The following is a 26639-nucleotide window of genomic DNA, read 5'->3' as shown; positions in this document are numbered from 1 at the left end:
CACCAGCATGATCGCATTCTGACAAGAGCCCTCTTCCCAGTTCATAAGCTGACATCTTCTTGCTGTGTCATCACCCAGAGGAAGGGGTTAGGGATCTCTCTGGAGTCTCTTTTTATTAGGCACTAATCCCATTCATGCGGGCTCCACTCTCATGACCTAAGCACCTCCCAGAGGCCACACCTTCTAATAGCATCACATTGGGCATTAGGAATTCAACATATGAATTTGCGGGGGGACACACATTCAGAGCACAGCAGTAAGGTTCAAACTAACATGCATGAAATTTAAATTTATGAACATATATGAAATGACTAGTATAGATATTTGTTTATAACACTCTAGAATACAGAGAAGGGTCCAGCATAAAGCAAGTGTGCCTAGGATCCCAATTGTTCATTCAGTCAGTACATGTATATTGAGGTTCTTTGATGACAAGCATTCTGCTAGGGGCTATGAAGGATGCAGAGAATGTTCATGACTTTGAGTTTATAATATAGTTGTGGATTTAACAAGAACATGTGAAAAGATTTCACAACTCAATTATATAAAAATTTCAAATTAAACCTAAGGTTAATTGGAGCTACAAGAGGAGGGAAGAAAGATGTTCTCTCTAGATGATGTGGAGAGTAGTAACTCCATTTAAAGGAATTAAAAATAGTGTCCTTACTTGTAATATTGCCCCACATTATAGACTCTAAGAAAAGCATTTTAGTAGTGCTCAAATATATATCCAGTATATACTAATTTGAAATGTGTGTGCTTACATCAAATGACACTACAATCAAGCCTCAAATATTTTAACTACTATTTGTGTGTCTGTCTGTGTGTGTGTGTGCATTTTAACACCAAATAAAATCTTGGTCAAAATACACTGAATGCTAAAAAGCATTTGTCTTCTGACTGTCTAATGATGCTAATCCGATCTTTATTTGGGGACATTTTATAAAATATTGTTGAAATTTATCTTTTTTTTTTCCCTAGACGTTACGTGCTGCTGGAAAAACATACATGATATTTTTTGTCCTGGTGATTTTCTTGGGCTCTTTTTATTTGGTGAATTTGATCCTGGCTGTGGTAGCCATGGCCTATGAAGAACAGAATCAGGCCACCTTAGAAGAGGCAGAACAGAAAGAGGCTGAATTTCAGCAAATGCTCGAACAGATTAAAAAGCAACAGGAAGAAGCTCAGGTACTAAGTGATAATGAGCAAAGCTGCTTTATTATTATTATTATTATTATTATTATCATTGTTACTATTATTTAGTTTTAAGTAGGAATATTGTTGCACCATAGAGGTCAAACTGGAACTGGCTTTTCATTTGGCATACAGGCATTGTCATTAGAAAAGAGAAAGCTATTCAAACATAAAATTGTTTCCTAAGTTAGAGTCAGAGTAGCTTTTTAAATATTATGGATAAGGAAATTAGCTCAGGGTAGAAAGCATATTCAGAATAAGGTTAACTATACAATTGTCGCATGAAAACTCAGGGGAGATTTTGATTTTCAGTTTAATGTAGAAAAGATACATAATGGATATTTCCAACTATTTCTGTTTTACCCCTAATTACAACATTTGAAGTTTTATTCTATAGTTGATTGATCTCAAATGTGAACAAGAAAACTTTATGCATACCTAATTTTAACCGTTCTTCGGAATTTCTATAGCACAATACGATGTCAGGATATCAGGAAGGCATCTGCTATTAGATTCCAACTTTAAATTCTCATTAATATTAAAGGACGTTTTGGGCTAGGGCCATAGTGAATGAGGCATTCATGTCTTGAGGAAAAGAGAGAGAAAAACAGTACTTAATTTAAAGAAAAAAACATAAATTGAAGGTGAAAGTCATGGGAAGACAAAGCGAAATCCGATTCACTTCAGTGAGAATTATAGATCCTCTACATCTTCACCAACATTTGGTACGATCAGTCTGATTAACCATTCCACTAGGTATTTCATTGATGTCTTATTTTGCATTCTCTTAATTATTAAGGAATCTGAGCATCTTTTCATGTTTTTATTTTCTATCTGTATGGCTTCTATTGTAAAGTGGATATTCAAATATTATGCCCACTTTTTAGCTGGGTTGTTTGTTTTCTTATTATTGAGTTTGAGTAGTTTTAATATATAAATGAAATAAGCTCTTTAGTCCTTCATGATATCTATGCTTTGCAAATATTTTCTCCCAGTCTGTAATTTGTCTTTCATTCTCCTAACTGTACTTTTCTGAGGTAAGAGTTTTTAACTTTGATGAAGTACAGTTTATCAAACTTTTTTTTCTGTTTCTTTGATCATGCTTTTGGTGTTGCATCTAAGAAATTTCTGCCAAATCAAAACCACAAATATTTTCTCCTAATTTTTCTTCCGAAATTTTTATAGTTTTATGTTTTATATTTAGGTCAATGACCCATTTTAAGTTAATTTTTGTGTAAGGTGGTGTGATTTATGTGTTGAGTTTTTTTTTTGCATATGGATATCTAATTATTCCAGCACCACTTGTTGAACGAAATATCTTTACTCCACTAAACAGCCATTGAACCTTTGTCAAAAATCAATTGTCCATATGTGAGTGAGTCTATTTCTGGATTCTATCCTATTCAATTGATTTATTTGCTTCTCTTTATACCAAAACTGCACTCTCTTAATCACTGTAGCTATTTAATAGCTACAGTCTTGAAATCAGATAGTCTTTTTCAAGACTGTTTTGACTATTCCAGGTCAAATATATTTTAAAAATGTATAGCTTCATATGAGTTTTAGAATCAGCTTGTCAATTCAGTATGGATAGTTTCTATTGTTATGTCTTCAAATTTATCATCTTTTCCCCTGCAACGCTGGATTTGCCATTAATCCCATCCACTGTATTTTTCATCTCAGACATTATAGTTTTCATCTCTAAAAGCTTGATCTGCATCTCTTTTATACCTCCCACATAGCTAACATTTTGAACATACACAATACAGTTATAATAACTGTTTAGAGTCCTAAAGTCCTTGTCTGCTAATTCTAACATCTGTGTCAGATCTTGGTCAATTTTCATAATTTATTCACTTTTGGTTATATATTCCTGATTTTTTTTTTTTTTTTTTTGCATTTCTGACAATCTTCAATTAAATTCCAGACGTCTGAAACTTTACCTTTTGGGGTGCTGGATGTTGTTGTATTCCTATAAAAATTCTCGATCCTTGTTTGGGAGCATAGTTAAATTACTTATAAACAGTTTGATCCTTTCCATCTTCAAACCTTTGAAGATTTATTAGGTAGAACTTAGAATTTTATCTAAGGCTAATTATTCCCTACTACTAAGTGAAAATCCTTCTGAAAATTCTACCCAATGGCCCATTCATATAGTGTCTTCAAAACCATTGTTACATGTATTTAGTCTGTTTTAGTGGTTGTTTCAGAGGAAGAGCAAATCTGAGCTGTTACTATATCTTGATCAGAAGCAGAAGTCCAAATAACTTTTGTGCATAGTGATTTTTTTCGGATGGATGTTTCCAAATATTTGAAGCATTATTCGAATGTCAGTAAATCCTTGGAATCTTCGTCTTACCATTGGGCACAGAGCAGTATCATGGTTACAGTTTATTGATTTTATAAGAAAAGCCATAAACAAATTTGGTGATACTTGAAAATCTTATCAAGTATACATCATGCTTGCCATAATTTTTTTTTTTTAAAGAGATTGGAGTTTATTTATTTATTTATTTATTTACTTATTTATGGCTGTGTTGGGTCTTCGTTTCTGTGCGAGGGCTTTCTCTAGTTGCGGCGAGTGGGGGCCACTCTTCATCGCGGTGCGTGGGCCTCTCACTATCGCGGCCTCTCTTGTTGCGGAGCACAGGCTCCAGACACGCAGGCTCAGTAGTTGTGGTTCACGGGCCTAGTTGCTCCATGGCATGTGGGATCTTCCCAGACCAGGGCTTGACCCCGTGTCCCCTGCATTAGCAGGCAGATTCTCAACCACTGCGCCACCAGGGAAGCCCCATAAATTTCTATATTTCAAGTATCTAAGAGTTTATTCCAGATCACTACAAATAAAACACATTTGTAAGATAATGAAATAAGATAGCTATTTGCAGGGCAAAGAATTTCTTCATTTCAAAGCTTAAATAAATGCTATAGGAAATAATATACATGTATACATATAGATAGATAATGCATAGTTGTATTTTAAAGCATTGGATTATTCTATTATCATTTATAAAAACACACAAAGCGATGTGCTTGAGGATACTAAACAGACATACAGTACAGGGGTAAGAATGTACTCTGAAATTCAGCCACTTTAGGGAAAATATGGCATCAATTAAAAGAGTATAATCTTTTAAATTTAGCAGTAAAAGTGCACTATGTCTAACAGAAGTTTAAAGAACTTAATTATCTCTATCCTAATTAGGTCAGCTAAAAAAATGTCAGTTCTTTTCTCTTAAAAGTCAGTTATTGGATTACAGTGATCAAATCATGATTTGACTCAGCTTTAGCTTCATACATTAAAAAAATTTAAACTGATTCTAGGGTATCTTATCCCAGTGTTTTAATATTGACTGGGATGGCACAGGACTAAGTTAATTTTACTTCCTTATTGACAATGCAGGTGACAATGACCAATAAATAGCCAGTGTTGAAGGAGAGGAGGGAGTGGAGGCAGGGGGTGGGACTTAGTCCACCCATGAGATCACTGGTGCTCCAGTGTAATGTGAGTCTTGCTAACCACCTTTGACTCTTCAAAAGCTACTATCTAGCTAATGACTTCATGAAGCCTAGCATCATTTCCATTTTTATTTAATAACTGTTGAAGGACCTCCTAGTGCTAGTCATTGTTTAGACATGAAAAAAAAAATTTCGTATTCAGCTCAGTGGATTCACAAACCAAGTACAACTTTAAAAGACAGAGAGAGAAAAGTCAACAAAGAAAGAAATGTTTTGTCCTATATCATCATAATTGTGCTTGGCATTTAATTTGTGATCTTTAAACGTCTAATAGTGCCCAACATAGCATATTCCATAGCAGTATATATTGGTCCGATAGGAAAAATTTAGGAGTAAGCTTTGGGACAAAATTAGAAATAGTGGCATTTAAGAGATACAATATAATTAGGGGTAGAATTGTAATAAGTATAGTTAATGTCTTGTAGTTTTAAAATGGGATTTTAAAACTGGATCTTATGTTTACAGTGAAGTATAATCACACATAGTCATGTGGTTTTATTTTTTAAGGACACACAGATACAGTAAGTTATAGAGCCTATTTTGAATCACACAGAAATGATATAAGAAAAAGCAAATGTTATTCCCTGTGGAAATATTAGCACATATTTGTTATTTGTTACAAGAGGAATTCAGCAAGCCAGTTGTGAAAGTAACCCTATTAGTCTAAGTAAACAGGACATTGGCCATGTCACAGAGCTGGGTATAAACAGGTACACAGACATGGGAGGTGACAGGAAACATCTGCCTTTGAAAGGGAATTGGCAAATCCCTGGAAGTGGAACAAGTGACAAATTTGAGTTAACGAGTGACACAGAAAATGTGTTGTGTTGGGAGGTTACCATTGTTGCCTTACAAATCTGTTCGGTTTTGAGTTACTCCAACTGTTACCCACAATAGGTAGGGAAATCATGTCTTATGCAAAACAAATTCCGGAAGTGATTTAAATGAACTGAGTTTCAGAATTATGGCAAGGGAATATTACCACCACTTCCACTTCCTTTGATCCTGACGACAAACAAGCCAATAAATGATTAGCACTATGTGTTGTGTGTTTCTGCCTATACAAAATGGAAAGGAGAATTGACTTTATTCGGATAAAAAGAAATATATATATATATATATATTCATTCTTTCAAGGAGTGGTGTATATTATGTATCTCCTATGTATCAAGCACTATGCAACTATATTTAACTTGCTACAGATTAGTACTTCATTTATCCACTATATTTTACACATTTATATTAAACATTCATATTTATAAAGGGCCCTTAATATTTCTCATCTTTCATTACTGATGATATTAAAAGTGATACTGATGATCAAGAATTCAATAAAATAATCTGGTTATCTGATTATATGCAATTAAAGTTTCATTTAAATGTTAGGCATTGTCCTATATCGAGTCTTAGATCTGGGTTTCCATGATGAATATAGTATTCAAAATAAACATTTTATGTGTTGCTTAGCCTAACACACATATTTAGTACTATATGTAATGCTATAGTTCCCATCCCTGGGGTCATGTTAATCTCAGAGAATTTGTATCATAGCACCTTTAGTTTTAAACCTTTTTTAAAATTTTTAGTTGAGATGAGATTCAGAAATGGAAGCTACTTAGGAAGGTTTGCTCCTCAAGAAGGAGGAAACATAAAGCACATGTTTTCAAAGCATTCAATATGAGTTTTATCTTCTTTTCTAAAATATGTTTCTATTATACAGACCATTCTGACACACAGTTTTTATGAGATCTTAAAAAGTCAAGTCTAATTATGTCTTGTTCTTCCCCCACCCTCACTCAGTGTCTAAGACAACTGACAGCACGATGTCTTTTTTTACCTTAATTCACCAAATATTTACTGAGTCTTTTTTTATGTCAGGAGACAGAAGAGGCAATGTGCACACAGACACACACACACACACACACACACACAAATGACAGAATTCCTAACTAGCTTAGAGTCTAAGTGGAGAAGATAGAACAAAATGGTAGCTATATTAGACTTGTTTGTATTCAGTAATGACATATGTAAAGCGTTGAACCAATATTCTCCTAATTTAATCATTTATGTTTATGAACAGGAATACACTTAATGAGAACTCAGTTTTGAGTTAATGGTTAGATCAATGCCCATCTAAAACTACTATTCATATAAATAAAAATACAAAACATCTGGCATGCCATGTTTCACCTTAGGCCTCCTGTGTTTCTTTAGTAGGTACAGAAATTCAAAATGCTTAAGTATATTTAGTGATGAAATATGAAAAGAAAGTATTTGAAGAAGTACTCATAATCCCTTGAATGATTATTTCAGGTACTTACTGACTGATATGTTAATCATTTGTTATTATTTATAATAATAATATATAAACATTTAAAATTTAAAGTTAAAAGTGCTATCTAATAAATTAATCATGTTAAACTCTGAGATTAATATGACCCCAGGAATGGGAACAATAATACTGAATGTGATTCAAATAAAGGAAGAGGATCAACTAGCCAATACATTCCCACTACTCCCATCTAGAGGTAAGAGTAGACACTTTAAATGCTTTGAGTTCACAAAAAAAGAAAAGAAAAAGACTTCTGTCCTAGATTTAGAAGGAAAAAATACCACTAGGTTGTTCACAATCACAAGTGGGAGGAATAAATCTATGGATGGAATTGGAATAGTAATCAGACCAAGAACCACCACTTAGAGAACATTTGCTTTTTAAGTGTAGAAGATATTTTTAAGAGAGCAGTTGTTCCCTGAAATGAAGCTAATCTCAACAGAGTTTTTAAAAAAAGACTCTTCAGAAGATGTGCCAAACCACACTTTTCTAGTCTTCATGCATAAGCTAACATATTGCTTTATACTATTTAAAATTGTCATTATTAAGTAAACTCTCTTGTAGTAAAACACAATGAAATGACCAGAAGACATCATTTTCACGTATAGTTAATAGTCTTAAATAGCAACATTTGTATCACAGTCAACTGTTTTCCAAAGTTGTATGTTGTAAATAATGCCTGGCTTTGTTTAAACAGGCAGTTGCAGCAGCAGCAGCTGCTTCAAGAGATTTCAGTGGAATCGGTGGGTTAGGAGAGCTCTTGGAAAGCTCCTCAGAAGCATCAAAATTAAGCTCTAAAAGTGCTAAGGAGTGGAGGAACCGAAGAAAGAAAAGAAGGCAGAGGGAGCATCTTGAAGGAAACAACAAAGGAGCGGGAAACAGGTTTCCCAAATCTGAATCTGAGGACAGTGTCAAAAGAAGAAGCTTCCTTTTCTCCATGGATGGAAATCGACTGACTAGTGACAAGAAATTCTACTCCCCTCATCAGGTATGGTTTTCTACTAAGTGCTCCAGTTTGTTTTATCATTGCTGTATTTTGGTATATTTTTTGTAATATCTGATTTAAATGAGGGATGGGGAACTAACATGTAATACAATTATTTAAATTTATACCCTAAATTGTCTTTAAAAGGGACTTTTATTAAACCATTAATAACTTTTATTTTAAGGTAATCAGTTTTAAGCATTGCACTATTTTGAGACCATTTTCTTAATCAGCTTTTTTGGGAGGTAGGGGGAGTGAAAACTATCTATCAGACTTTTTTCTTCAGGGAGACAGTTTTGTAATCCCTTGTTTACCTTTTCCATTTTGAGACCTCAAATGAACCTACTTTTCTTGCATATGGGTTTCTGCCTTTATTATCTGAGGTTGTGATGCAAGATATGTATGAATTTCGAAAAGAAATGTCTCTGGATTTTTGCTTTTATATTTTTTTTTATTAAATTTATTTTATTTATTTATTTATTTATTTTTGGCTGCATTGGGTCTTTATTGCCACGTGTGGGCTTTCTCTTGTTGCGGCGAGCGAGGGCTGCTCTTCATTATGGCGCGTGGGCTTCTCATTGCAGTGGCTTCTCTTGTTGCGGAGCTCGGGCTCTAGGCACGCGGGCGTCAGTAGTTGTGGCATGCGGGCTCAGTAGTTGTGGTGCACCAGCTTAGCTGCTCCGCAGCATGTGGGATCTTCCTGGACCAGGGCTCGAACCCGTGTCCCCTGCATTGGCAGGCAGACTCCCAACCACTGTGCCACCAGGGAAGCCCTGCTTTCATCTTTTGATATGAGAACCATACTGTCATGAGCTTCCATTATGCTGATATGGTGTCATGCCTTGATACATTAGAATGAAGTTATGACCTAAACACTCTCAAAGAGAACTAAATTAAAGAGTCTATTTTAGCTCTGATTTAATGCCAAGTACCCAATTCTTCAGCATATTTTCAAGTCAAAGAGGGAAAATAGTTTCAACTCTTTGTTTATAAGTTTTATCAGTTGCATAATGAAGAGTAAATAGTTATGAAATCTGTGATAAGTACAATTATGGCTTTGAACCCTATCTGGTTACATTAGAATTTCACGGGCTATGAATTATTAACTCTTCTAATTATATTAATCTGGGTCAGAATTATGTCCTAAAGATAATGCTTTGAGAGACACGCTATATAATTAAGTTAAATCAAAAAACTACATCATCCAAGGGGTCTTATAAAGAACAAATATTTTTGAAAAAATGGAGTGATAAGCACAAAATTCAGTATAGTGTTTGGCTCTTGGCTGAGAGGAAAATGCATATGCTAGTTAACAATGGGTGTTTATTTTATAGTTTATACTGAATATGTAAGTAAGAATTTTAAAAAGAAATAAACTCTATATTAATAACTTATAACTTGAATTCTCATATTAGGACAAAATATATATGCACACACAAAAATTTATAAGACAAAAACCATTTCCCTACAGATAATGCCAGTATCAAGAGATCCAACTATTACCTTGCATAGTACAAATATAAAGTATGGTATTACATGAGTATAATACATTTGGGATTAACTTGAAGCTCAATAGGCCAAGTTAATTTCTCATATTAGATTTTTTGGCTTAAACTTCACTCCTGATATTTTAGCATTATTAAGACTATTAGGAGTCATTAAGACTAGGAATATTTGACATTATAGCATAATGATTGAAGGCTTATGTTCATATCTCCACTCCAAATTAGTTCTGTGACCTTGTTCGAGTCACTTGTACTTTGCAAAATTTCTGTAAAATGGGGTAATAATGTCTACCTTAAAGAGCTGTGGGTTCTTAAAGAGTTCTATATATTAAGCAATATATAGAAACCCTATGTGACAAAGAGTAGAGCTCTTATTAAGTTAAAATGGGTCATTGAATTACAAATTAGGGAAACTAAAAATTTTTGAGTAGTTTCAGTTATCACAAATGTATACACATAGCAGTAATAATTACATGAACATATTTAGGTGTTTTGAAAATAGCACTATTTCCATCACTGTTTCATCATATAATGCTCAAATAAAAGCTTGTGGATTAGTTCACTCAGCCAAAAGCTTGTGGATTAGTTCACTCAGCCAATCCACACTGATCACCTACTATGTGGAAGAAATAGTTCTAGAAAAAAATCTCAATGAACAAAACAATATAATTCACTGACCTCATGGAACTTTATACTAAAGGAAGAGATAGACAATAAACAAGATAAGTAAGTTATGGACTATGTCAGAAAGTGATAAGTGCTATGGAAAAAAAAATAAAGTGGGAAAAGGGGATTAGGAACACTAACCGGTGGTTAAAAAAAAAAAAAAATTTAAATAGGGTGGGTTGGGAAGCCCTCACTGTAAAGGAGAAATCTCAGCAAAGATTTCGAGGAGTCAAGGGGAGAGGCTATCTCATCAAAGAGCATTTCAGGCTCACTGAAGAGCAAGTGTAAGGCCCTGATGTGGTAATATGCCCGGAATGTTCAAGAAGCAGCTGGAAGGCCTCTGTTGAGTGAACCACAGAGAGGGAACAGCAAAGGGAAGTTAGCTGAAAGCCAGAGTTTAAATACTAAAAACAGAATTGGCATATACATACGTTATATGTAGTTCATTTCATATTTGTAAATAGAGAGATAGCGACATATGTAGATAGGGAGGTAGGTAGATAGGGGGAGAGAGAAAGAGATGATAGGATGATAGATAGATAGATAGATAGATGAAATAGATAGATAGTAGATGTTGCAAAAGAAAAAGAAATAGCCTATTAGCATTGATAGTTACATATCCCAGTAAAGACAGGCAGAGAGCATCACCACAACTCACAAGCAAAAATATACCAGAAGCACTTTACAGAGTCTGGTTGTGTAAACAAGCTCTCTAAAAGGAAAGAGAATCAGTGGAGGTAGTGGGGATAGGAGGCATAAGATGGACATGGCATAATGTTCAACACAAATATATCTTCTAACAATGTTAAGGCCAAGAAGCCATAAATAATGGGTACCCTGTCCTCTACTAACAAAAACTTTAGATGTTATTTTATATTTATTATATTATTTTATTCTTAAATAGATAATACGTGTTCCTAGACAACATGAAAGAGTACTTAAAGGCATACAATGGAAAGTGAATCCCCTCAAAGATTTTATCTATGTTGTCTGGACATGAGGAGAGTATTTTAAACCAGAAGCTTTATAGCTAGAACCAAGTGTAGTTGTTGACTTATTGAAAACATTGATAAGCTACATATATTTAACTTGAAATGCTATTAAGTGAGTATTTCCAACAAATTCTCACTTCACATGCTTCTACTAGAATATCTTCAAATTCCCTACATCTTCCATTTTGACATCCCAGTCCACTTCAGGTTCAGTCCCTACATGCAGGATTGTGCCTTACACACCGAAATTCTTCTATTTTCCCTTTTGTTACTGAAAATTAAGAAAAAGGGTTCAGATTTACCTTCTTGGAACAAGGCAAAACAAAATAATAAAGATGCCTGGAATTTATATTTTGGCATGCCTGAGGCAAAGAAAGATGGCCTTTAGGTCCTTAAAGCATAAAAGCTTGTTTTCCATAGAAAAAGGGCTGCCACAGCTGTGGGTATTCCCTCCACTCTGCTGCATCTTCTAGTGTGTTATTTTTGGTTTATTTTCTCTCAATACTATTTTTGCTATCTTCTTTTCTCAGTCTCTGTTGCCTTGAAAGCTGTGCTCACACCCATTATTATACTTTCCAAAGAGTGAATAGAAGTTTCAAATAAACCCAAGGATCTGGAACGCCTTTGAAAACACCCTGACATAAAAACATGCAAATTAAAGGCATGTACCAGATACGTTATGGATGTACACACATACCACATACTCCCAACCAATACTGTGTATACAGATTTTCAGTTTCCAAAGACAGTATTCTAACACAGGTACATTAAGATGATTGTATTGAACCATCCTAGGAATTAGTGTAAGACAAAGTTGGTATTCTTCTGAGTGTAGGGTGAGGTCCACCTACATTAGAATTACCTAGAATGTATGTTGAATACTCAGATTCCAGAGTCCTACCCCCTGCTTACTGAATCCCAATTCCAAAAAGCTGGGACCTAAAAAAACACACTAAGATTTCAAATATGAGTCTGAACATACAAATATTATATTGATAATTTAAATTGAGTCTGAAGAGATTAAAAACATTACCATTACTTATTACTGAGGGCTGAATTAATGTCTTCACAATGTCTAATTTCTTGATCACTTTGATGACTGGAAAATCAGTCTAACTACCATCTGACATTGGGTAAACAAACCTGCTGCATGAACTATCACATTACACACAGTCTCAGGCTGGATAAGCTGGGCAGTCAATAATTCCTGTGACTGTTTCTAACCAAATCCAAAGCAATAGCACATTTCTCAATGAATAGTATCTTTCCAGAACATCACTGAGACAGAGGGCAAAAAGATTATTCTAGTGCTTTGCAGGCAGGGAAAAGCCATAAAAATAAAACTAAAAATGGAGCCTAAGAAAATCAGCATGACCTAATTAGGCAGAGGGACCAAAAATAAATTTGAGGGAGTCTGCCTTTCTTACGTTTTTTTCCACTAGAATTATTTTCTTTGGTTTTACACCGAAGCTTGGAGGAAGAAAGGGAAAGTCCAGGCATGTTTCCTGCTGGCATATGGATATGTATGCATATGTATGTGTATGTATGTATATATGTTACCCTGGCTATGCAGAGAGATAGAACAGGCCATGAGAAACCGCTGGGTGTAGGAGGGGAATATTGGAAATGTCGTTGTTAATGAGGAAGGTAGCAAACAAAGATTCTGCAGGAGAATAGAGATGTTTTTGAAAACTCACCAAGGCTAAAGTAAACACAGAATTATTTGGTACTGCTGATTTAAAGTCCATTGAAAAAGTGAAAGAAGGGGCTTCATGCTAAATCCTCATTTTCCAGTACCAGAAACTGTTTGCTTGATTTATTCACAAACAAATATAGTTTTAAAAGTTTCTGAATCATCCAGTTCCTTTTAATAAAATTAAATTGAGATTAGAAGGATAAGCTGTCTTCTACATCACCCTTATTGGTAAAGTCATGTATAAATGTGTTACTTTTTTAAGGCAGTGTTAAATTTTAAGTAAGAATAGTAATTTATACAGCAATTTAGGCATTCTCTCTGTTGTGTTTGCTATGACATATATTCTCTCCAAACAGGTGAATCATTAGTAGCCATTTGGGAAACTGTTAGCAAATTTAGAAGATAGCATCATAGGTTACGTTTTGTGACTTTTATGCCCATGTGGATAGAGACAAGCAAGTCCAGAAAAAAAAGAGTAATTTCCTTTTAGAACTCAAAATTAGAGAATGGAGAGATAATGGTTTTGTTTTTAAATCATTATCCAAAAGTAACATATTTGGTACAAATATTTTAAATTTAAGCCAACAGTCTCACTTGAACCATAACTTGTTTTCCAAGTTGTGTGCCCTTTCAGACCATAGCATTTAGGAGTGAAAGCCACCTACCAAAAAGAATTATTTGTCCTCTCCAGCATCAGGTTCTGCTCCTAGAACATTACGGTAATAAAATCCACCTCACAGTACTAGAGTGAAGATTAAAGGAAGTGGTCATGCACTTAGTAAATTGCATATCAGAATTCTTAATCAGAAAAACTATTCTTTTATACTTAAATTTGCATTGTGGTCTTTAGTAAAAATATCAAAACATATGTGTTCTCTGTAAACTTGATTACCTATGTTTAAGAGCAAGACTATTCTAACCCAAAAGCAAATAGATTCTGTAATATTAAGACTTTTATTATATAGTTGTGTCCCCCATCCCAATTCTTTTCTTCCTTGCTCTCTCCTCAGTCTCTATTAAGTATCCGTGGCTCCCTGTTTTCCCCACGACGCAATAGCAAAACAAGTATTTTCAGCTTCAGAGGTCGGGCAAAGGATATTGGTTCTGAAAATGACTTTGCTGATGATGAACACAGTACATTTGAAGACAGCGAGAGCAGGAGAGACTCACTGTTTGTGCCACACAGACACGGAGAGCGACGCAACAGTAACGTTAGTCAGGCCAGTATGTCATCCAGGATGGTGCCAGGGCTTCCAGCAAATGGGAAGATGCACAGCACTGTGGATTGCAATGGTGTGGTTTCCTTGGTGGGTGGACCGTCAGCTCTAACCTCACCTACTGGACAACTTCCGCCAGAGGTGATAATAGATAATAAATTAGCTCTACTGATATTATACACCAATTTAAAATAACCAAGGCCTGGGCATTTTAGCCTGTTATACCATCCTGCTTCCCCAAAATGAAAGTCCTTAAAAATAATATATGATTTATTGAATGGAAAACAATAGGATCTTTAGAACCAACTGAATTGTGTGGGACCATTAACTTTCAAATGCTTTAGGTTAAAAGAGCCCAGTTTTTAGAGACTGGGATGAAACTCGTATCTGCAAATTCAGTAGACCTACCAGCACAAAATAATGGGCACTTTGACAACCAATTTGCTATTATAGATGTTTGTCGACCCAGAATTGTATAATAATCTATTCATATTCTGGAAATTTCATATACTTAAAATTAAATATTGTAATGACCAATATATTGATAATGGGCACTTTTCATACAACTGTCAATATTACGGTGACTCTAAAATGTTTTGATGTCTATTAAATGACTCTAAAGTGTTTTGATTTCTTATAGGATGGCATATAGAAATAATTAAAGAAATCTCAGGAAAGCACACACATTTCATTGTACATCTGTGTTTGTGCATGGAAAAAAATTGGCCCATATATGTCAATATTTTCAATATAGCCTCAAAGATAATAATTCAGCCTTAAGACTATATAATACTATTATTTGTTTGGGGGGAAGATTGATCTGATTATTAATCATTGAGATAAGTTAAAATACCTTGCATTTGAATGAAATGGAATAATATATGACTTTGGCAGGCTTATGAAAATTTTCCCTGAAAATTCCAACAGGTAAACTAAAATATTTCTGCAACATAACTGCCTTATATAATTGCATCCAACTGGTAAATTCTTGTTTTAACCCTTCAGGGTATCACCTGTGATTGTTTTAAGTATTTATAACTAAATAACAAATTTAGTATTTTACTATTACTTGAAAATTGTTACTTGGGAAAACTGCATGTAGCATGCCTTTCCATAGAAATGCTATGTTGTGTTGTATTATTCATTGAAAAGGGTGGTTTGAGCCAGCAGTGTTTGGTTTGCAGGGTACCACCACTGAAACAGAAATCAGAAAGAGAAGGCTAAGTTCTTACCAGATTTCAATGGAGATGCTAGAGGATTCCTCCGGAAGACAAAGAGCCATGAGCATAGCCAGCATCCTGACTAACACAATGGAGGGTAAGAAGAAGGTCATGGGATAGTCAGCTTCCTATGATTATATACTTTATGGAACTATTACTTATTCCCATAGAATTACGCAAGTCAGTTACCCAAGATCAAAACTGTATAATAGACCTAAGTAGATAATATATGGAATACACTATTATCACATTGATTACAAAAATTAATATTGTCCTTATTTCTTTTTGATTCTGGTTCTCATCTGAAGAGCGATATTTCACCACTTGATACCTCATCAGTGAGGATTTATCCTTATGTTATATTATCCTTAAGCAATTAGAGTAAAAACTTGCCTTTTTAAGTTTTGGTGTGTAGAAGCACAAGGAAACATCTCTTTCAAGCTTCAATCTGTTGTCCAGGCATGGAGGTAGTGATGGGTTGGGGAGGCATATGAGTTGGAGAAATCAAAACCTGTGCTCCACTTCGACAGGGACCCTAAAAAAAGATTTTTTCCTCCATCTTCCACATACACAGAAACCATTACATTCCTCCAATGAACAGCTGACACAAATATTTGTTGATTTTGATACACAGGAATGGGCAGCAACTATTACTTCCTTGTTCATTCATTAAGTCCCCATTTCTTCAAGTTTGGAGGAATATTATATTAGTACTGCTATTTTATAAATCATTTATAAGCCATATCTAATATGAATTCTTTAGAAAACTTCAATTACATTTTGTATCTTATCCCATTGGTGTACTGGATATACAAATGGGCATATAATAATTATAATAGGTTTCACCCATTAAATTACTAGTGCCTTTTTAATATATTAAGCTAAAATTCTCAAAAATATGAGTAACTATGAATAACAGAACTAGATTTGGGTCTAAATCTATATTAAAAAGAAGGACATACTACATTCTCAGTGTGTGGAAGATCAGTGCTGATGTGGAGACAGAGAGAGGAAAGAATGGGTCACACATATTAATAAGGATCACAGCTTTAGACAGTATTCTTAAAAAGGTCTTTCAAAAGAAACAATAATTGTTTGATATATTTAATAGTTCTATAAAGCTTACTTTAAAATTCTGTTTTGATAAAGAAAATATAGCAATTTAATGACCCACTACCTATTTAATAGGTAATTAAGTTAGTTTGAGGCAAAATATTAAATTCAAAGTATTTATTTTCTGTTTAATTAAAGGAGAAAGTCTATTTACTTGACATTTTTAATGAATATATTGTGAAAATATTTAATGGGATTGTCTTCTCAAGTCTGTTAAACTAATATGAACTTCCAACCCCAAGTAGAAGCATCAATTTTATCAAATAATGTATAATCTACAACAACAATAATTTGTTTTTATTGTTATTTACTACTCTTACTCTTTATTGTTCCTGCAGAGCTTGAAGAATCTAGGCAGAAATGTCCACCATGCTGGTATAGATTTGCCAATGTGTTCTTGATCTGGGACTGCTGTGATCCGTGGTTAAAAGTAAAGCATCTTGTGAATTTAATTGTTATGGATCCATTTGTTGATCTTGCCATCACTATTTGCATTGTCTTAAATACCCTCTTCATGGCCATGGAGCACTACCCAATGACTGGTCAATTCAGTAGTGTGTTGACTGTAGGAAACCTGGTGAGTTCATTTGATGTTTACTTATTTACTTTGTCAGGGATGGGGCAGATAGACCAAAGAAGAAATCCATTTGTGCTGTGTGGAACCCCCAAATTATACCCTCTTTCTTCACAGGAAGAAATATCTAAAGGAATATTGAAGGTATTCTCAGTGATAAGGTCTAGAATTCTGGTATAAATGCTGACTACTGAGACCAACATCTGTGCTGACTGATCATGGTGTCTTACCCTTTGTAAACTTGTTAAAATCTTTACTGTCATTCTTGCTGGAATTATAGGTCCAGAGAAACAATGACGTCTAATTCTGGCTCCACAAGCATGCAGTTTTAGCACACATAGCTTCTGAAGAAATCATGTTCTTTGAAGGGAATACATAAGGATTGATTTCTGTGCAAAAGAGGGCATAGTTGTTTCAAATTGAACTTCTTAATAAAATGCTTCAGTAGAATTCACAGAAGAGAAGAAATAGTTGATAATGCATTTGTAATTTAGCCACATTTTTGGTTCAAGTTACTTGGGCAGACATCTGTGTATGTGTATGCTGACATGTACATTTCCTCCTAAATGTACATGAAGAATCTGAAATGGATGAACAAGTAAGAAAAGAATTTACATAGTTTATTAATCAAGACCTTCTTTTTTGGCACAAGACAGAAACAGAACTCAAACTAGCTTAAGAGGAAAGTAAAAAGACTGACTCATGGAATGGAAAGAAAAAGATGAACTACCAAACCATATGAAGGGTAATTTTGCAATTGGGCTTCAGGATATCCTTTAACCAAGGGACTGGATATAGCCCAAACATTCATTGCATCTTTTGTCTGTAGGTCAGGAACATGATCAGCCATAGCTCATTGGTTTTACATCATGTAACCTCTGCACTGGAAAAAGACTGGATCTCTTTTTCAGTTCCAGCTCAGACTCTCGTGATAGGACTCTATTCGGCATAACCTGGGTCAGATGCTCACCTGTGGTTTCATCAACATTGGCGAGGGTGGAGTCATGTGAAAATGGCAGTCCTTAGGAATTACACAGGTGGAGGAACTATTCCCAACAGAAAGAAGAAAGCGAATACTGGGCAGACAGTTGCATAAATGTCTACTCCAATAAGAGAACTCAACTTCACTGCATTATAGAACACCCACCGGATTCTTGACACTTTCTTCATCTTTGACACCTGTGATACAGATTTTTTTGTCTAATTTCTCCTTCATAGGAAGATGATTTCTCCTTCATCTTTCCAATCACTCTATCTCTGCTTCCTTGTCTGGACTTCTCTTCTTTTGCCTATTAAGGCTATGTTTTTCACTCAATATTAATATGTACTCAACAACTGTAGGTATTATCTACAAATATGGTGTAAGTTGTGTTCCATTCCTGTATTTCCAACAGTTACGGATCATTGCTCCAGGATAACTTTAAACACAGTATGTGACATCTGAAATATCATCTTTCTCACAATTTACTGAAAGCCCTAAAAATCTCAGTTTAGTCTTGTATTACCTCTAGTAGTAGCCTTCCAACTTCAAAGAGCCTTCCAGCTTCAAAGATAGCCATTTGACTTACTTTCTCTTTATTTCTTATATATTTATACAATTTTATATGAAGAGCCATTATTTCTTTTTTTCCAGGTATCAACTTTTTCACTCCTATAACTACTATTAAAATCATATTTCTAGTACTCTGCACTCAGTATGCTTTCATCTTGCTAAAGTATCTATTGCCTATATTTGTGGTTCAACACTCTTACCTGGTTTTCAAAACTCCCTATCTGATTCCATCCTTCCTATACCAGCTTATTTTCCTTTGGTTCCTAATCAACCACCACCAGCCTTATCAGAACAGCCTTGTCACTATAACACACAAATGTTTATATGCTTACATATGGGATAGTATTTCACTGTTCTCTACCTTCACATTTAAAGTATTCCAACTCAAATCACTTCATCTCAATTCTTCATATTCTTCAAGGTCCAACTGAAGCCTCATCTCCTCTAATATGATACTCAGCCCATATCAAACACACTTTTTCTTAATTCCTAATGCATTTGTGAATAGAACATGGTTGAATATTAAACAAAATCCACTATAAATTACTCCATTGCAGAGCTCACATCCCATTTTTCTTTTGTGTCTTGCAGAGTGTTTACATGGTTGTAGCTCGATAAATAACCAACTGGTTGTTTCCTACCCAAAAAGGCATCATGCAGCATCTTTTCATAAAAGAACATGGGTTGGGAGTCAGGTGGAACTGGGTTTGACCTTACTAATAATGAAGCATCTGGACAAGTCTGATAAAAAATCTGAGTCTTTGTTTTCTATTATTGAAATGGATATAATAATACTCATCTCCCAGAGTTGTTGTGAAGGTCTAATGAGATAATGTGAAAACATGTAGCACTGTGCCTGGCATCTAGCGTGTGCTCAATAAACAATTTCCTTCCTCTTCTGTATGCTATTAACCTTTCTTTGAAATACTGACGGAAAATAGTTCTGCTCTAGCTGCTGTATTTTTCCCAGGATATTAGACAGTTAGGGAAGTTGAACAGTTAGGGAAAATTTTGGAAATTTGTCAGAGTGAAGCAGGAAACTGAGGTTTTATAGAATTTCAATGTTGAAGCAACTGAGTATGGAGGGACAGGATAAGAGACATTGGATTATAGGACAATCAAATGGAAAAGCACTAGACTAAAGCACCAAATCTGGGTCCAAATCCAGTTGTCCATGCTAAATATCTGGGTGGTCTTTAAAAAGTCACAAGTATTTCCTTCTCATGAGCACAGTGTGTTGGACTAGATGTCCCTCATTCTAAAATCTGTAACTTTGAGTAGTGATGGAGATAATGAAGTAGGGAAGTGGGTTTCTACCACTGGTTGACTGTTTGTGGTAGAACCATGCATAAGCTGAGCTTAGTGTTGGGAAAACAAGACTCTTGAAGACAGAGTGTAGATGACAAAGAACAGACTTAACTATTTCTAACCTTAGGAATAAGAGAATGTGTAAACTGACTGTTACTATTGGCTAAAAGCTAATTATTAGTAGTAGTAATAATGTTGTATATCTGTAAAGTATTTCATAGTTTTGCATATCTTATTTTATACCCATAACAAGCTTTATAATAAATATTATATATGAAAAATTATATATATATATATATACACATAGAGAAAAAGAGAATATATTCCTTATAGCATGGGTACTTAGCTGAATTTGGATTTATATTATACTCCATAGATGGATGTTACATTGCATATTTTGTGGGGAGTTTACAGTTTGCTCATTAAAATAAATTTAAAATTTCTATGGACTAGTTTATTACTACTCAAATGATTGCATACTGCCTTACAAATAAGGACATCGAGTTTTTTGGCTGAATTGATAACAAAAGAATGTTCCATAAAAGAGTTGTGGAACTTCCAGTCTTTACTTAGATCAATGTGCCTTTTTGTTTCCTCTTTCTGGAGCATATAAAAATTACATCACTTCCTGTTGATTGGATTGATCAGATTTGAGTATCAAGAGACCTCAAATCTCTATTGAGTTTCCCTAAGATGCTCTGTTTTGCTTTTGTTTTTAAATTTTGTTTTAACCATTATAAAACCCATGCACTCATCTTCGGGATTCTATAAGCAAGGAATCTTCCATCAATCATAGTAGGTTAGATAACCTCTTCATCATACAAACATTTCCAACTAACCTGTAACTTTTTCTTCAGGGAATAGCGATAGAGATCTGTAGCTCCTACACAAATTATTTTTCTTACTATAACTCTCCTAACCAGTGATTAGAGGTCCATGATATCCCTTTATTCTGCTAGACCTAGATGGGAACTTAGAAAATGGTACCTGTTCTAAAAATCTTACAGGCTATTTGCAAATAAAAGTCTAAAGAAACATAATTAGCAAAATTATTTTAATTAAATGGTGTGGTATAGGAATATGAATTCAAAATCTCAGGAAAGGGGCATGATAACTTTTTGAAGGAAAAAAATGGCTCATTTATTGAAAGATAAAACCCATGGGAGCCAAATTCTAGACCTCACCTATGGAGCCTCTCGCATCAATGAAGAAGTGCTATTTGGCCATCTAACTCCTCTCCTAGTGTAATATAAAACTGCCTTCTCGCCTCTTTCTAACAACTACTAATAAAGCTCTTGTGTAAAAATAATTGTGTGTACACTACAGTTTGTAATAAAATTTGCTAAGCAATATAATACTGATAGAAATCCAAGAATATTAAACACAGACCTGATGAATCATCTCACTATCCTCATTTGACAGATAAGATAAAAGAAAATCATAAATGTTAAATGATGTCCCACCATTTTTCTTTAAATATACTTCAATTTCATCCTCTAAAAAAGAATCAACAACAACAACAAATATTTAAAGATACAAATCCAAAAGGCATGGGGATGATAAAACTAAAACCATTAAAACAAGAAGCTAATAGTAATGGAGCGAACGGCGGCTACAGTTATGTCAAATTCACTACAAAAGAGTGGAATGTCAGTCTGGACAAGAAGAGGTTCTGTGGAGCAAACTGATCAATATTCAAACTTGAGCCTTTAGAACTAACATTTCTATCTTTTTAATGTATGTACCAACAGAACTTTCCTCTCTAAGTAAATACTCAGTAAGGAAACTTTCTTATCCCTGAACTGAGACTTTAAGCCCTAACATCTGATCATCCAAGCCCAGTGTGCCCCAAAACAAAATGCTCGAAATTTGTTTACTCTTGGTCCAGACTCCCAGGCTGATTCTCATCCCCATCTTTAGCACTTACACTTTTGCTGACTGTCCTGTGTCATCACATACAATAGGTTAGAAACTTTTCACTGAACTTATCTCCTCATTAAAGAAGCTGGCTTAGGAAGCCTATAGGTGTATTGCCCATTAGAAATTTATCAGCCTAAATGAATTAGGTTTATGCAATCTCAGTTTGTATATCCTAATTAGTACTGCATTTTCAAAGCCTAGTACAACGTCTAGTAAGTACTCAGCAATTTTTTATTAATGAATGAATGGCTACAGAAACATATAATCCAAAATTTCAAAAAACAAAAATCTTCTTCAGAAGACAAGATATATTATAATTAGGCTAAGTCCAAACAATAAACATTCAGTATGTTTTTATTAATTGTCTTAGTCTTAAAAATTCTTCATGATAAAGAAATTCAAAGGTAGCAGAATGTATGTTTATAAACCATACACGGATTTATGTACATAACCATATACATATCCAGGGGTTGCAGTTGTCTGTGTTCTTAGCATTTTTTGATGGAGTTTTAAAATTTTATAAACATAAGCATCATGATCAATAGCCTTAGTTGACCTTTGCTAGAATGAGAAAGATTTTTTCAAAACTCTTAATCACTGACAATGCTAAACTAGACTAAAATGTACCTAAAACAATCCCAATGATTTTTAGGGCCTAAATTGAAAGCATTTAAAGAGATAAATAGCTATGACATTAAACTGCAAATTGTAATTAAAATGTTATTTTTAAAGAGAATTTCATGCTGGGATTAAATTTTAGATGAAAGAATGTAAGTTTAAGGTATGGGTATTTAAAATGCAGGACATCATCTAGTCATTTCAGAATATCTGAAAAGTTCACCTTATGATTTTCTGTAGGAAGAGATAATTGTAGATCATTTACCTGGATTGTTTCTAACTCAATTTAACTAATATATTTCTATAATCAGGCTGTTTATTTCAAATAGTAGCTGCTCCTAAAACTTTATATAAGAAATAAAATTCATATAAATCAGAACTTATTTTACATTCATCAGGGAAAAAATACCCCAGGATAAGTCCTTCTATAAATGAAAAAAATCACTTTTTAATGTGCATTCCAGCATATCTGGATTTTCATGTACTAAGCTTGCTTGAATTACATTTTACTTCTATTTGAGTGAATGAATGATGAACTGAAGTTAAGCTATTTTTTCTGGTATGAGTATTTCCCTTAGGTCTTTCTGTGATTGGGAAAATGAGATGTTAGCTGCAATTACACTTTGTAAGAGTAGAACAAGATTTCCTTTAATTAATATGATATTTTAGGAAACCAAATAATTTTGATACTGTTATTTTGACAAAGTTCCTTAAAGGTAAAGGCTGATTTACCTTGGTAAGTGGTAAGCTTGACTTTATAGTCATAATATGCAGCTTTTACCTATAGTTAATTAATATAATTGCTTTAAAAGATTTTTCGCACGAGTAATTTCATAGCTCTTCATGTCCTTGGGCATCTTAGCCTGTGGTTTTGAATTAAAAAAAAAAACCATTTTCAAATAGACATTCATCTAGCCACTCAAATAATTTATTAAGCCTAATTGTGGGTGTATGCATACTGAGAATGTTCTCCTGATGCTTTCAATTAAATCTGCAGTTCCTTGCTCTGCTTATCCATTAACCTTAATTCTGAGGCATAAATCCAGAGATAATTATTATAAAACATTTGTGGCAAACTCACTCTTATTTCAGGAATGTTTATAAAATTATAGAAATAAGATGGTGTCCCTTAAAAAATAATAAAAATCAAGAACAAAATATGGTTTTTACCAACTTGAAGTAATTTTTGAGTGACTTCCAATAATACATAAATTGTTCTTAATGCAATACTTAAAAAAAATTGGTTGTGATTATGGTAGAAGCATAGGGTACCAAAAAGGGCAATAATTCAGTAGCTATTATTTAGTATCAGATTTCAAATGTGGACAATGAAATGTTTTCCAATCAGCATTGTCTTGGAAATCTAGCAGATTCATTAACTAACACAAATCCACTTAAAATATTCCCCTGAAAAAAAATACTAAACTTGTATATCCATTTGTCATATTTCTTCACTTTAAATTTTAGATATTTTTACTCATAACTATTTAACCTTCCTTACAAATTCTTAGAGTGTCAAAACTTTTTCAATGCTTGTGAAGTACTGATCTCTATTTTACTTTAGGTCTTCACTGGAATCTTCACAGCAGAAATGGTCCTCAAGATCATTGCCATGGATCCATATTATTATTTCCAAGAGGGCTGGAATATCTTTGATGGAATTATTGTCAGCCTTAGTTTAATGGAGCTTGGCCTGGCAAATGTGGAGGGACTGTCTGTACTGAGATCGTTCAGACTGGTATCTGCATAGACTATGTTTATATTCTATCTTTCATTGGCAAAATACTTATTTCAAAAATGAATCAATGTGTATAGTTTTTTACCTCTAATGATATTTTAAACTTAAACCAATATGTGTGATATTCTAAGAAAATATATAAATGTTCTCTTTAAAGCTGAGTGTGACTGTTTATCAAGAATGATGAAAAATGGTTGAAACACTTCATAATAATTAACTATGTAAGGCACATTTAAAAACACACATGTGCTTCTAAAATTATGTTTTAAATTCATTAAAAAAATTTTTTTGCTTTAAAGTCTATAAAGAAATATAAATAAAAACTTTACACCCAATTAATCTTATCTTTTTATCAACCTTACTTATATTAGTGGTAACTACTTTAAAGGAATATGTGGGAAAATATTTGATCCCATTAGCACTTCAGACAATGGTATAACAAATTTTTTTGAATTTAGCAAAAAAAATTTAAAAATATGCAAAATTTTACTGGAAATTAAGTAAAATGTGTATTTTTCAAATTGAAAAGAAGCTTTTCCTTAAGTTTATCAAATTAGTTTATTTTACTTTTATATTATAAATGTCCATTAAAAATATATAACTCATACTTTTAATATTTCTTTTTACTCTCTAAAATACAGTTGGAGGTGACATTAGCTTGCTAAATTCACAAATGTCTGTAATCAAAGTATTAATTTGTTTTCATGGATATATCTGTTGATGAATCAGAAATATTTTATCATTTCTAAAATATTTTCCCTCTCTTATATTGCATTTAAATGATATTATGATTTGATTTACAATTCCAGTATTAGTAACACTTTTTTCTGGATTTGAATTTTAGTACAGTTTGAGATTTTATATTCCTCAGAGGTGGGACTACAATATAGTATCATACTGATAAAATGATGTCTAACTAACTTTTTAAATTATATTGTGACTACTACTAAGAGTATATTTTCACTTGATTACAGCTTCGAGTTTTCAAGCTGGCAAAATCCTGGCCCACCCTGAATATGCTAATTAAGATCATTGGCAATTCAGTGGGGGCTCTAGGTAACCTCACCTTGGTGTTGGCCATCATCGTCTTCATTTTTGCCGTGGTCGGCATGCAGCTCTTTGGTAAGAGCTACAAAGAATGTGTCTGCAAGATCTCTAGTGACTGTCAGCTCCCACGCTGGCACATGAATGACTTCTTCCACTCCTTCCTGATTGTGTTCCGAGTGCTGTGTGGAGAGTGGATAGAGACCATGTGGGACTGCATGGAGGTCGCCGGTCAAGCCATGTGCCTTATTGTTTTCATGTTGGTCATGGTCATTGGAAACCTTGTGGTACGTATGTATTACAAACGCTTATAATTAAGAACAAGATCAGACAGTGGCTAAGAAGGTGGCCTGATGCAGCAGACACATCTGGTTTTATCATCAACAACCTAGACTCAAATCCCAGTACTAGCACTCTGTGCATGGGCAAGTTGCTTAACTTCTCTCAGCCTAAAATTCCCCGACTATGAAACTGGAATAACAAAACTGAAATTTTATGGTTTATGTTAGGATTACATGAGGTATACCTGTGACAGTCCAGGGACAAAAATATTAGTTTTTAGTTTTCCTTCTTCAAAAAAAATGTTTTTATCAAGATTAACTTTGTCCTAATATTATTTTTTATGGCCTGAATTATTTTTTATTCTATTATTATTTTGATGAGATAATGATCTCCAGTAATTCTAAACAAAAAAGACTATTGAAACTGTATTGAAACTGTTCTTTACACATAGATAGTTCATATTGTTTGCTTACTCAGAGGCATAAGTTGCATATTACCATATGTGGCCTTCCAAAAAACAGATTTTATTTAATACATAAATACAAAATATTACCAAATTTTGAAGGCAAATTTCAATGAAATAGTGCATTATATTTTAGCTATGTATTGTAATTATCCAAACAACTTGGAAATATATTCTTCCCTGAATTTGCTTTATTAAAGGAAAATAAATTATTGCGGTTTAAGTTATGCACATGTATAAACACTGACCAGATTTAAAAGACTTACTTTTAGCTCTGACTTAAAAGCACTAATATAGAAGCACAATTTGTATGTTTATGTGTTTTAATGCTTACATTTTTCAATCATGTGTGGTCAGAGTGTTTCTTTACGCTATCATACTGAACCTTTCCTTTGAGAAGTACATTTCAAATGAGATTGCTTAAAAGAATGTTTGTGGGATATCTGTGGACATGCAATTTTTTTCAGAATAGTAAATAAGGAAGCTCTAGATTCTGAACAAATCTGATATAAAAATAAGGCAACAAACTGGGGTTCTGGCTTAGCATGAGTCTTCCTACCATGTAACATTTTTTGAAACTCAGTAACTACATTTCAAGCTAAAAATATTCCTATAAATAAATTTTCTTTTGCATCAGCTATAATGAATTCTTCTTCTAGTATTCATATTTTATCTGTTAATTGGGTAATATTTTCCCCATG

General features: G+C 33.8%; 1 protein-coding gene across 6 annotated transcripts in view; it reads left to right on the top strand.

Annotated features, from left to right (window-relative positions):
• Positions 1-26639, top strand: part of SCN3A (sodium voltage-gated channel alpha subunit 3) — an 84129-nt gene that overhangs the window by 19759 nt on the left and 37731 nt on the right. For 4 of the 6 annotated variants that reach the window (XM_036858552.1, XM_036858549.1, XM_036858550.1 and 1 more), the window contains 7 exons: positions 982-1188; positions 7743-8033; positions 13900-14247; positions 15291-15423; positions 16778-17016; positions 23976-24149; positions 25124-25480. In XM_036858552.1, the coding sequence (XP_036714447.1) occupies positions 982-1188; positions 7743-8033; positions 13900-14247; positions 15291-15423; positions 16778-17016; positions 23976-24149; positions 25124-25480 (1749 nt within the window). The remainder of the gene's footprint in view (positions 1-981; positions 1189-7742; positions 8034-13899; positions 14248-15290; positions 15424-16777; positions 17017-23975; positions 24150-25123; positions 25481-26639) is intronic. The other 2 variants (XM_036858553.1, XM_036858551.1) reach the window with 2 other exon arrangements.

Source organism: Balaenoptera musculus, chromosome 7 (genome assembly GCF_009873245.2).
Source record: "Balaenoptera musculus isolate JJ_BM4_2016_0621 chromosome 7, mBalMus1.pri.v3, whole genome shotgun sequence".
In the NCBI taxonomy this organism is placed as follows: Eukaryota; Metazoa; Chordata; class Mammalia; order Artiodactyla; family Balaenopteridae; genus Balaenoptera; species Balaenoptera musculus.
This window is presented reverse-complemented; position numbering and strand designations above follow the sequence as displayed.